Consider the following 13,541-nt stretch of genomic DNA (forward strand, 5'->3'; position numbering starts at 1 on the left):
AGATTGAATTATTCTGTTTGATTGATATACATCGGTACTGCTTCTCTTTCAGATGAAGTGGACTACAGCAATTTTGGGACCAACACGCTATCAAGGAAGAAGAAGGCTCTGGTGACACTCCGCAATGACAACCTCCGACGGCGTCCTCACATTAACATCAGCATGCCTCATGATTTTAGACCAGTGTCTTCCATAATTGATGTGGACATTCTTCCTGAAACGCACAGGAGAGTGAGGCTGTATCGACACGGGTGTGAGAAACCCTTAGGATTTTACATTCGTGATGGCACCAGCGTAAGAGTTACTCCTCATGGACTGGAAAAAGTACCCGGTATCTTCATCTCTCGTATGGTTCCTGGTGGCTTAGCAGAGAGCACAGGCTTGCTGGCTGTGAATGATGAAGTCCTGGAAGTTAATGGCATTGAAGTAGCAGGAAAGACTCTTGACCAAGTCACAGACATGATGATTGCCAACAGCCATAATCTTATTATCACAGTCAAGCCAGCAAACCAGAGGAACAATATTATTCGGAGCAGTAGGATGTCTGGTAGCTCTGGCCAGTCTACAGACAGCACTGCGAGTCACCACAGTTTGCCTACATCCCATGTGCTGCAGAACTTCCACCCTGATGAAATGGAGAGTGATGAAGAGGCTGACATTGTCATTGAGGGTGGTCTGGAGCCACAGCACATTCCTAAACTGCACAGCCTTACTTCCAGTAGCCTCTCTCGAATCAATGGCAGCAGCCTTAGCCACAGACTTCAAAGGGACCTGGTGCTCAACAACAACTCTGGCCGAGAAAGCAATGGCAACATCCACAAATTACTCAGTTCCTTAAAAACTGATCCCCGACACAGTCTGGTTATCCCCAGAGGAGGTATCGAGGAGGATGGAACAGTCATTACGCTTTAGTAGCAACTTCTGCAATTCTCCTTACAGTCTTAAGTGCCAATTGGGACAATTAACTCGTGCAACATGTTATGCACAAAACAGGGAGCTGATATTCTCATAGACCTCACGGGTGCAGAAAATTGTTGCTTTCTAGGAAACGTGGCATCTGGAGTTAGACATAAAGCTGTCATGCACTGCAAAATTTGTCGGGAGAAAGCCAGAGTGCAAAATCTGGTTCATATCCCAGCCCTGAAGTGAGAACACAAATTTGTTTTAGTTGTTATAAATCTAAGCAGTCTTACAGGCTACCCATGGCAATGCTACATACTTGGGTTTGAATACATGGGTGGATGTATTAATACGTGCATGTATATGAATTAGATTTTAATAGTAACAGACATGTCCATTTGAAGTGGAACCTGGTTTTCTTCTAATACTAGCTTAAAGGGGGCGCTTCTTAACAGCCATCCCATCTTCTACTGTTACACACAGCCCTTCTGCTAACTTGTTTACACCATATTTTCAGCCTTATGTCTAATCCAGACGAGCTCTACATAAAAGTAGCTGTTTCCTACTCTGGTGGTAACAACGTTTGGGAGATGCTGCAATTACATTTTCCAAAGGAAACTGTAGATTCTATATATATAAAAATAAGTGGTTTTAGAGGCCCGAGGCGGCCGTGTGTAGGATGTAGCCGTGACTGCTGGGGCACGGTCGCCACCTGCGGGCCAGCGCTGGGAACGCGGGGAGGCACCGACACGGCGGGGTCAGCGCCGCTGTGTGGTGGTGTATTCTTTTCCGATATTTATTAGCTAATACCTCTTGGTTTTTTCCCCATCATCTCTCTCTTTTTTTTTTTTTTTCCTCAAAATCATGGTTCACGTGAATTTTTAAAGATGCAAGCAAGAAAGCAGCAGAAGTGGAAGAGTGTGCTAGGACTGTCCCCTTCACCTCAGAGCTGACACAATCCCTGTACCTTTGGGGCCACCTAAATCCACAAGGTCTTTCCTTACAAAAGGTTGGCTGATTGCCATGCAGAGCTGGAGGGGGATGCTGACTGGCTCTCAAACCTAACTGTTATTTTTGGACTCTTATAGTAATAAAGCTTAACATTTACACAGGATTTCTAGAAACTTAAAATATAGTGGATGTTTGCGATGGTCAGACACCTTTACTGGGTGCTGGCTGTTGGGTGACCAGTGACTGTTGAGTCACAACCTGTCTGCTTCTGAAAATGCCGTGAGTCTAAGAAAGTGATTTAATCCAAAATATTTTGTTATATCTCAATCAGTGTAAGAAACAAAATATAAATGTTTTACGATGTATTTTTCTATTTTTAGCTTGTGTCATTTGCTCTTTGTTTTTAACTTTGTAGTACATTAAAGCTTTTTTTATATGGTGGAATAGACATTTCTTAAATATTGTATGGATATGAAAATTCAGAAGTCTTGGTTTGAAGAAATTACATTCCATTTTGGAATCTGTAATGGCTGGAAAAAGGTTGTGCGGACTAATTCATTGTTGCTAATTTAGAATACCTGTGGAACAACCAGTCTTCTGCTCATTGTTAAATATCTTTGGGACATTGAACTTAGTTTATTTCTTTTAGATTTGCTTTAAAAGTTTATTTTAAAATTCTTTCACTTACTCTAATTAAATTTTTTCTAGGTATCACAGCAGCTATAGAGCTGTACTTATTTTTACTGGCACAGTAAGAATAGATCATTGATCCTGTTCGTCTTAAAACTGTGTTTGTACTTTACCAAAGGTTTTCATTTTTTTAAAAAATCTGATTATTGGTGCAGTAAAAAAAAAAAGAATAGCTGGATATGCTTCAGTCAATCAGACCATCTTATCAGGAAAATTTTGTTACACCTTAAATAAGACTACTTTTATGAATAAGTGATTTGTCTGGCTGAAGTTACTCGTTTTTCCTTATTTAACTGATGACAATGTGACCTATCTGCAATAAAATGTGCACTGTCTTACTTCTAAGCTATATTCTTTCCCTGTGCTCAAGCTTTTATGTGGAAGTATATCCCATCCCTGTGGAAACAAGGTATCTGGGTTGGATGGCTCTTCAACTATGTAACCATTTTAGTAATGATTTTCTCTGTATTAGTACAGACTTTGATCCCGCTGCTTGATCTCAGTGATACTGAGTTTCTTTCCATAATGTTTTTTTCCCAGTACTGCTTTTACTAAAGAGTACTGCTACACTGATTTCCTTGGGAACCCACTCATAGCAGTTTTCCCAGTACTACTTTTACTAAAGGGTACTGTTACACTGATTTCCTTGGGAACCCTCTCATAGCAGGGCTGGCTGCAAACCTCAGGGTTTTGAGGGTTAATTCTGACTCCTCAGAAAAAGCCTAGGGTATCTCTGGCTTAGTGATCTGCTGCTGCACTGCACTCCTTTGCCTGGAGCCTTCTGGATGTCACTGTCCAAAGAAACCGTGCAGTACAGTCTACTCATCGCAGGGGATAGGAAGCGTAACTTGTGTTTCACACGCATGTACCCAAGATGAATTACAAACTGAGAACACCCAAGTATTGATGTGTCAGCTTTAGAGCCAGCACTTTGTGAAGTAACTTTTAAGGCTTGCAGACATTTTGTGCAACGTTTTGGGGTGAGGAGGGGTGGGGGGTGGCAAAAGCAGCTTCTCTTTTGAATGCCCCATACTGATGCCTGAATCTGTGTTATCCCAATTATCCTCTCACAGCGAGCTCCCTTCCCACCTCAGGCCGTTGTCAGAGCAATCTGCATGGAAACGCGTCTGACTTGTTCGGGCTTCACAGACCGGGACCCCTTCGGCTGTGGGATTAAATTGCCCAGCTGGGCTGTAAAGGTGGGCGGCTGAGGGAACAGAGGCGCGCCAGCCCTCCTTAAGGGGCAAATCCTCCATAAGCGCTCCCGGAGAGGGAGCCACGTTTCCGTCCCAACGCTTCCGAGAGGCGGCGGGGGCAGCAGGGCCTGAGCTTTTCCAACAGCCAGGCGCGACCTCCGTGCCCGGACAGGCGATCCGTGAACTTCAGTCCCGGAGCGCGTCGTCTTCCCGGTCTCCCGGGGCCGCGGGGGCCGGGGTTGGGAAGGCGGCTCCGCCGCCGGTGAGCGCGCTGCGCGGCCCGCCCCGGTCATGTCGAGCGGCGCGACGGGCCCATCCCCGGCGGGAGCGGGTGGGATGGCGGCGCGCTTTGGCGGAGTGGGCGACGCGGGTTGATCCGAACCTGCTAGGGGCGGCCTTGCCCCGGCGCGGACAGCGGGAAAACGTGTCCCAGAGCCACAGCAGCGGCCTCCGCCTCGGGAAGCCGAGAGACGAGGACGCCTCGTGAGGTCGTCGCTGAGCGCCACCGCGCCGCCTACTCCGGCGTACCTGCTCGGCCGACCGGCAGCCTCTTCAGCGAGCAGGTGGGCGAGGGGCCGGGCCGCCTCGGGGGGGTCCTGCCCAGCTCCCTGGGGACAGGGACAGGTAGGCGGCCCGGCGCCGGGAAGGGAGGGGGTATCCTGGGAGCGCAGCCCTCTGGAGCTGGGCGCGCTCCCGCTGTGGTGATGTGCAGGACAGGACGTACCGGTGTGTCGAGTCCCTTGTGCTCAACAAAGACAAGGAGGGGAAAGCTGCGGGGTTTCTGTGAGACTCGTTTTAATGTGGACGATGTCTGTACTCGGTGGTGTTATTTCTGAGAATCCGGTTTTCGTGTTTTCAAGTACCTTTAAAGGATTTCTGTTTTGCAGATAGAAAGCTTAGACAAGAGTCTAGAAGACTTACTGACCAGAGTGGATGAATTCGTGGGAATGCTGGACATGGTATGTGTAACTTGCATGTAGTTGCGTTTTTAATTAGTGCTTGTGTAAATAAGACATGGAGAGGAAGAAGCCTCCTGTCTAGGTAGGTTCAGTATGAAAACACATTTGGTAATTAGACAGCTTGTGGATAAAACTGCCAAATTTCATGTCAGAGCAAAATACGGCTATATAGCTTTGTGGTCATACAATCATATAATTGTTTAGGTTGGAAAAGACCTCTAAGATAGAGGCCAACTGCTGACCTAGCACTGCCAAGTCCACCATTAAACCATGCCCCTAAGCATCACATCTACACATCTTTTAAATACCTCCAGAGATGATGGCTCCACCAACCAGTTCCCTGGGCAGCCTGTTCCAGTGCTTGACAGTCCTCTCAGTGAAGAATTTTTTCCTAGCTGCATATTTACATAGCTTTATTTGGATACTTATCCATGTACCTACAGAGAATCCCATTTTGAATGGTGAAATGACAGGTTTGAAAGAACAATATGATGTTCTGCTTCTCCTTTAAAATACATAAAGGTATGCTCCGTGGGTTTTATAATCAAAGTATCTAATCCGAGTTGCCAAACCTCCAAAGCTAGAGGGGGGACCCTCTTATCAGAAAGGCAGCTTTGTTTTCACTTTTGCATTGGGTTAGATGGGGGAACTGAATGTAAAGTTCCTATAAGCTGACACTGGTATACAGGCTGTCTTTTAAAGCGTAGCACATGTAGTTCTGCACAACTATAAGGGGAACTTCATCCTAGGATTTTTTTATTTTAATAGCAGTAAACCAAGACTTTGTGTCCTGACTTTTTTAACAAACCTGAGGAAAAGTACGAGTAGTAGAATTTAAGTAAAAATTTTAGTTTAATGTGTCTAGTTCTTTAGTATGTCTTGGAAAATGTTCCATCTCAGTTCTAAGGAGATGTAGTAGCCTACTTTTAATATAATTATAAAGGTAAATATTAGCCTATGCAAAATAAATTTTCTTCAAAATTACTTCGAAATTATACAAAAAAGCTAGTGTTTTGGTTTTAATCTAGTATTTCTGTACTAATTTTAATCTGGTGGTTTTAAACTCTGAATTTTAATCTGTTGATTGGAGCACAGTTCTAGTTTCCAGAATGAAATCTATTAAACACTTTGTTTTATTCATTGATTTTTGTATTATTTCTTTGAATTGTCTTTAGATTCGGAGTGATTCCTCTCAAGTTGTCAATGAAAGTATACCTCAAATATACACAAAAGCAATAGAAATGAGGCAGATATATAGGAAGATTGACAAACTAGAGGTAGGTATTTGATATCTCTAGATGCATTCTGTTTCCTAACAGAAGGGGGGGGAGAGAATCAATGATGTGCCATGTCTGTGTGTGTGTTCATGCATGCACGTGGAGTGGGCTCAGGCTAGTTTTGTTCTCCGTGTCCAATTTGGGTTCAATACTTCAGGGTTAATAACGAGAACACAATTTATTAATAATTTCTGGACACTGTAAGCATTCTAAACATTTTTGGATCTTTTTTTAACATCTTTTTTTAAAACATCTATTTAAAGAAAAAAGGATTTTTGTTTATTGACTGCTCAAAGCAAGGCAGTTTTTATAGTCTTTCAAAGTTACTGTCCTCAGAGACAAATAGAATGAGAGGTCTATTGATTTCTGATAAAGCTTCAAAATTGTGATACAGATCCTTGGTCTTTCTTTTAGCAGTAGTAAGTCTAGATTCTAAGAAGTTCAAATGAGTTACTTGACAGGTAAATAGAAAGACTGATTGTTTTATTAGATTTAACCTGGTGTTCAGCCTTTTAAGTGTTTCAAGTAATTTTTAGCAATAAAATGGACTTGTAGGTGGAAGAGAGCATGAAGTTCTTGACTCCTCATTTAAGTAATGGATCGTTCACCACTGTTGTGCAATACATAATCCTGTTTTGTTAGTGAAAAAGCCCTATTTCTGTTGGTTTTCTTTCACACTAGGCTTTTGTGAAAATGATTGGAAATAGCGTAGCTGGACTGGAAGAGCGGGTCATAAAGGCAGAAACAGACCTTGGAGCTTTTCCAAGCACATTCAAGAAGATCTTGCACACAATCAGCATACCATCCTTCCTTAATGTAAGTAAACTTTAGTTACCACATGACCAGCTTAGTTGCTCTACTGACTAAAGTAGATTATTAAATTAATAGTAAGTTTGTTACATATGCATCTGAATTTAACTTTTATGCACTTCATTAGGATTTTTACAAAGTTTTCAGGCTTAATTAAAAGAAAAAAACCCCAGCCAAACTTAAAAATCACAATTCCTTACAAGGATTTGTGTAACTTAGCAAAACAAGTCTGAGACACAAAGAAATGAACGTGAAGGGCACAAACAAGCACGTAATGCACAAGCCTTTATACTGAAGCACCCCTGATCTCTGATGATATGCAAAGCAAGTAGGAAGAGCCTGTACAGGCAAGACTGTTAAAGGATAGTTAGTTAATTTCTCATCTCATTCCTTCATTTTCCTTGATGTTTAAGTTTAGAGTGCTGTCATTTTTTTCTTTTCAAAAAAAAAAACCCAACACAAAGCTGCTATTTATAGGCCAGTTACAAAACCAAACAACTACATAAGTGGCCTTCAAGAATATTCAACAGTATTTTCCGTTTGTTTTTTTGTTTTTCCTAAAAGCAGTTATCAAGCAAGGAAATATAATCTTCAGTTGAAAAGTTTGGTAGTTCTAAGAAAGTGCCTTCTTTTTCAGTGTTGCATGGGAACACTTCATTAGCTTAGTTGTTTTTTCACAATTAATAACGAGAAAACTCTTAAGAAGTGTCAGCAAGCTGAACCTGTCATGTCCAGTGGTTTCTTAGTTTGAGTATGGATAGCAGTAAAAGAACACTCAGAACTTACTGGCATTAATTGATTAGCTAAAAGGCAGGTTACTGTTCTGCAGTGCTACTGGATATTGCATAGTAAAATACCTACTTTCACTAGTAAACACAAGCATATCTGAATGAAAATGCCTATAGAGATTTCTCCTTATGGTTTGGAAAAGAAGGCTTTTCTCATGTCATGATTTTCATTGTAGCTGTAGTTTGTATTTTCCAGGTGCAGTTTTAATTTAGTCAAGGTCCCCCCCCTTTCCCTTTAAATGTATCTGTTTCTTTATAAAAAGGATGTATTTTGTATTTCTCAAACTGTGTATTTGTAATCTCACTTTCAGATTTTGCCCAAAGTTCTTCCCTTGTGAATACCAGTCAGTGTAAAGTACAGTACTATAAGACTTCTGGTGTCACTAAGGATGTAGACTCTGAAAAGATAAAAAAGTTTGCTAAGCAGCTGCAAAAATAACTAATCATAAATGTGTGCTTAGGCAACTGTGGGTACTGTGCCTGTCTATGAATTTCCTCACAGGATTGAAATTATCCCCTTCTTGCACATAGGCAAATATAACACCTCTTAAATCAGTGGATTGCAGAAGACCTGTGCCCTTAGTTTCCCTTTCTTGCAAGGTGTTTTCTCATAGGACAGTACAGGATAGGAGATGATTCTAAAAATCAGAACTTTGATTTCAGAGGTTGCTTTTGCATTTGGAAAAATTTGTGATGTTGAGAACACTGATTATATCTACTATTTATAGATCAGATCTTTGTTTATATTTTTTAATTTCATCACAACTTGAATGCCAAAACAAACTTAGAGAAATTAATATTATTGTAAAGTTAACAACATATAATTTAATAAATCAGCAATTTTGTATATAACAGGAGTTTATGTACTTATTTCATATGGAGTACAAGTATACAGTTCAACTGAATATTCCACTTTGCTGTTTTGTAGGTATGCTTATTTATATCATCATCTTGATATTGCAAAAGCATTCCAAACTCCAAGTATGCTAATAATATTTGGTATGCTTTTAACTTTATTGTTGGTGAAGATTCTAACAAATCTTGATTTCAAGCATTCTATTTAAGGCCATTTATTGAAAACATACACTGGGTCTGTGTTGTGTTACAGCATTATTTATACGCAGCAAGACTGATGCAGTAATGAGTAGTGGTCCTTGTCTCCTTAAATGAGCCATTTGGTATAGCAAAACAATGTACGGTTAATATTTAAAAGAAACATGTACACTTTTCCTGAAAAACAGTGTAGCAGCTCTTTACCAGTCCACTACCAGATTATTTTTAGCTGTATGTCATATGAAGAAGCTCAACAGGAGCAGCAGCCTTCTTGACAGCAACATCTACTAGGTGTGTTTCTATATGAAGACTTTTTTAACTAACTAAATGAGAACATAGGCCTAGGGTTAACTCAAAAGAAGCGGCTGCGGAGAACTCGAAGGTTGGAGCAGAAAAGGTAAAGGTATTTGGCTTTGAGAGGATGAGGATTTCAACAACTATGCCATCAGCTGAATGGTACAGTTTGGCTCCTGCAACACTGGCATATCATACACCTTCCAGGACTGAGTCTGTTTAGGTGCTGGAATGGCAAGCATTAAAACCTGCATTTCTTCAATAACATTAAGAATATGCCAGACTCATCTGAGCTGTGGTTAAGAATTCACTTGATTAAGGAGATACACCTTAAGAACTTCTGTTGTTTTGCATTTTAGCTCTGTAGGCTTTGTTTTAAAATACTTTTTTAAAAAGGCAAAAAATAAACCTGTCTGATTTTCAGAAATCGTCTTCCTCGCGACAACAACAGACGCTCTATGAACCTCCAGTCCTCTTCAAGACTGAAGACTATTTTCCATGTCTTAATGAAGCACCTTATTGATGATTTTTGCTTTGGGATTGATATGAATCTGCCAGAATAGAGACAGCCAAGTGAACAAAAGAAATGCTAACCTCAAAACAGTGGCATTTCTGGGCACTGTTGATGCCATATTGCCATTCTCGTTCTCATTGTCTTCCTTCAGACAGTATTTTCAGGTAATCTTTGTTTGTGTTCATTATTTCAAAAATCTTCCTAAAACACCATATAAATTTTCAGATTATTTTGGGGAGAGAATTTAAGAATACTTCACCATTAATTTTTTATTTATGGGAAAATATTAGGAAACATACTTTTATATATAATTCTTTAACACGTAAATGTTTGTGCTGCTGCAAGTGTAAATAGCTATACCACAAGGATGGTTGTTATTTTGGGTTTTTTTCTTAATGTAATGATGGAGGTGAAAGAAAAACTATGCATAAAACCATCTACTCCAAGGTTTGAGGCCTGGTCCCTGCAGTTTGTACAGAGAAATGTACCACATTGGGGTATACTAGTTGCAAGGGGAGGAAGGGGAAGCTCATCAGGGACATGACTGGATCATAGAATCGTAGGATCAGCTGGGTTGGAAAGGACCTCCGAGATCATTAAGTCCAACTCTTGATCCACATGACCTAGTCCCAGTTCACAAAGCAAACATCCTGCTCCCACTGACCATCCTCAGATCACAGTGACCAAGCCTCTAATTAGTGCATCATTGTATTGTTTGATGTGTAGCCAGGTGGACATGAGGTAGATACATCTATGTCTATAGATACATATAAAACAAACATGCTGAAAACTTGAGGCAGGGATGTGCCTGACTGAGCCTTAGTCAGGCACCTCACCAGACTGTTTTCTTTTCCCTCACAACTCTCCATGTGGTTACTGGGACTTGCTGATTGCAATTTATATTGTCAATAAACTAATAGCTATCTAAACCCTGTTGTGGTCTTGCATTTCACCGGACAGTATTGGACTTTCTTTCTGAGAACCTTTTTGCATACAGCCTCATATAATACCTAGCAGGTGTTAATCATAAATTGTCACTAGAAATACCCAAAATTCAGATTTTGGAGGAATAAAGGAATGCTTTAGGGAAACAGTATGTCTGCAGAGAAAAGGGTATGGATTTGCAGAGCAAGGATTATATATTAATAGATAAGGCTTTGAAAAGCTTATGTTCTTGTCTCCAAACAGCAGAAGGGACTGGGTTGTAAGCAGTATCTGAAACAACCTTGAGTAAAAATGAAAACAAAGATCATGAAGTCAGAATCAGTAGTCTCCAAAAGCAGTCCTGATGTAAAACTTATCTGAATTTTAACATAAAGAGTCTAGAAAAATAATTGTATGTAAACATGCAGAAAGGAACAGGCATGACATTGAAGACGGGCTCCTCTTCCACCTCCCATACTCCTCACTTACATAAATAATTCACTATTTAGATGTTTCACTGCAGCAACAATTGCATTTCTAAAAGGTATGGTACCTTTCAGTTTATGCATAAATAATGCTTGAAGGTTTATCCCTCAGTGAGATCTAATGAAATTATATACCTCTAACTCAGTATAGCAACAGAAAGCTACAGTCAAATACTCTCAAGTGCACTAATGCTGGCATGGAAAAAAAAAAGATAACTTTAGAACAGCTTTCTAATTAAATGAATCAACTGCTCAAATAAAAGCTTTGTCCTCTGCTAAGGTGAGCCAAAATGGAGTTGCATTTAAACAGATAATATTTTAAATAATAAAGTTTTCAGTAAGTTTATACAGCTGAGTATTTGTCTTACAATTTTGTTCATGTTAATGAGAGAAAAAAATCATGTATTATGAAGTGGGAGTTTATGTTAAACAGCTGTATGAAAAAAAAAAAAAGGGCTGTATCTTCAAAGCACACCACAAACAAAAATCGTGCAGTTCCTGTAGTTAGTATAGTTCTGTGTGGAAATGGTCCAAAATATTTTTTATTACTGAAAATAATGGACATGGAAGATTCCTTAAGAAAATACTATAAAACTACAGACAATAAATAAAGTGTGGCTTTTTAAAATACAGAATAGCAAGGTCACAATTCACCTGTGAGCTATAGTCTAGAAAAGTTGTAAAATTAAGGCATCCTCATAACACTGACAAAATGCACACATGCACTCTGCTGTTGAGTTTGTACCACCTTGGCTGTCTCCTTATTCATGATCAGTCTCACAAGCAGGAATTACACAAAAAAATCCCAAGTGTTCACACTGCATAAAGAAAGACTGTGAATATTCCTTTGTTCTGACTGCTGTAGTTACTTTATATTAGTGTAGAACCAGTAACTATATTGTGAATTAGGCTCAATATTTACTGTTTCTGCCAGCTGTAAATAAAATCTAAATCTCAAAATCCACTGATACAAATATTCATAGACCCAGAAATCCATAATTGTGTCTTTCATTGCACAATGTTTGTCTTTCTCCTTTTGCTTGAGTTCCAAGATGCAAGCCAGGAACTGTAGGGCTTTATTACTGACTTTTAACATGAAGAGGTCTTCAGCTCGAATTGATGTGAAGCAGGATTTGATTACTGTGCTGAGCTGCTAAATGTTGGTTATCAAGCATATGAAATGAGCTAATGTTTAATATCAAATTATTAAAATCAACACAAATCTTACTTTTCTTCTATGGCATGAAGCAAACATTTTAAAGCAGTCCTAGCAGAAGTAATGGTAAAAGTTTTTATATCCTTATAGTTACATACATTTTAGGCTAATGTTACTTAGCATTAGCCTAATGCTAATTTAAACTAATGCTGCAGCTTTCTAAAAGATACATACATCATTTACTCTACGATATATGTAAATATGTAGCAGAAGCTCTATTCACAAGCTGTGCAGATTGGACTGAATGTCAGAAGTCTACATTTTTCATAGCTCCTGGACAAAAATCAACGTCATCTGTCTTATATAAATATTTAGTTATATGATAAACTATGGCTGAAGCAGGCACATAAAGATTGATATTCGTATTTAATTATTTTTGGACCGACATATTTTGTTCCACTTGAGCACTGCTGCAATAAAGCGCAAAGAAATTACAGATGAATGCACATTATGGAAATGAAACAGATTTTATGATTTATCTGACCAAAAAATATAATAAATTGTTTAAAGATGCACTAGATTACATTGACATCAAAACCTGTGGCATTTCATTACTTTTGCTGACAATAACTATCAAAGTTAAGGAGTTTTACCTGCACTACTAAGAAATTAGTAGCAAACTTAATTTGGACTCTGTCCTGCACAGGAACTGTTTCCAGATACTAAGCTCATAAGCTGTAGAGAGTGATCCTGAGTGAAAGACCTTCCAGAATGAGAAAGAAGAGCTTGCGTCTTCATCTATGAAAAGAACTTTATATTTGAAGTTGGTAAATATTTTAAGATTCCCTTAAAAAAAAAAAAAAGAATAGAAAACGTTTTTTAAGTGATGACATTTTTAAACTCCCTCAGTTTCAAAGAAAAGAAAAGAAATCTAGCCTTGGACCAGCTACCAAGAAAATCCTATGTACCAAGACCGAAGCCCTGCCTTGAAAAGCCAAAATCCCTTTCAGATATATCTATGGTCAAAGAGGATCATAATGGAGGTCAGTAATCTTTCTAGCCACTGCAGCTAAATCCTTCAGGTATCCAGAGTTTTAAACGGCTGGGATTCACATCCCTGTAGGAGCTGAGCTGCTGTGGCAGGCTGTGCTGCAGTGGCAGAGCAGAGGCCTTGTCCACATGGCTGCTTTTGTTGATGCTACTTTAGGCCGGTGGGTGGTAGTATAGCCTAAAGGTGGTAGTACAGCTGATCAGCTCCAGCTGATCTCGGAGATTAGGGGAGTTGTCTTCACCTTTTGCTTGGGGTTATCTACTCGCAAACTCTTTCAATGCTGGTCATTTTTATGATTTTGCAAAACAGTGTAAGTAGTATGCAAATGGTACATGATGATCACAGTTTTGAAAGTGCTAAGTAACAAACAAAGCAAAAAAAACGGGAACAGAAGGTATTGCTCCTGGGCAGTACAAAACAACACTGGGGAGACAGAATGCAGTCACCTGGAGATACAGAATGTGAAAAAGAGAAATTGAAATAATGCCTTCGG

General features: G+C 39.6%; 2 protein-coding genes across 2 annotated transcripts in view; both read left to right on the forward strand.

Annotated features, from left to right (window-relative positions):
* The window catches only part of PARD6G (par-6 family cell polarity regulator gamma), a 54,348-nt gene extending 51,466 nt beyond the window's left edge, over nucleotides 1-2,882 (forward strand). Inside the window, exon 3 of the mRNA XM_008919655.2 lies at nucleotides 53-2,882. Coding sequence (XP_008917903.1) covers nucleotides 53-912 — 860 coding nt within the window. The 3' untranslated portion in view covers nucleotides 913-2,882. The remainder of the gene's footprint in view (nucleotides 1-52) is intronic.
* A 1,146-nt stretch (nucleotides 2,883-4,028) lies between these two features.
* On the forward strand, nucleotides 4,029-10,361 carry LOC103753899 (biogenesis of lysosome-related organelles complex 1 subunit 4-like). Its single transcript, XM_029958889.1, is given in 9 exon segments — nucleotides 4,029-4,094; nucleotides 4,127-4,156; nucleotides 4,159-4,221; nucleotides 4,224-4,274; nucleotides 4,277-4,300; nucleotides 4,625-4,696; nucleotides 5,872-5,973; nucleotides 6,655-6,789; nucleotides 9,343-10,361. Coding segments are annotated over 9 exon segments (642 nt in total). The 3' UTR covers nucleotides 9,442-10,361.
* The last annotated feature ends 3,180 nt before the right edge of the window (nucleotides 10,362-13,541 follow it).

Source organism: Manacus vitellinus, unplaced genomic scaffold, assembly GCF_001715985.3.
Source record: "Manacus vitellinus isolate BGI_N305 unplaced genomic scaffold, ASM171598v3 scaffold_17_pilon, whole genome shotgun sequence".
Classification (NCBI taxonomy): Eukaryota; Metazoa; Chordata; class Aves; order Passeriformes; family Pipridae; genus Manacus; species Manacus vitellinus.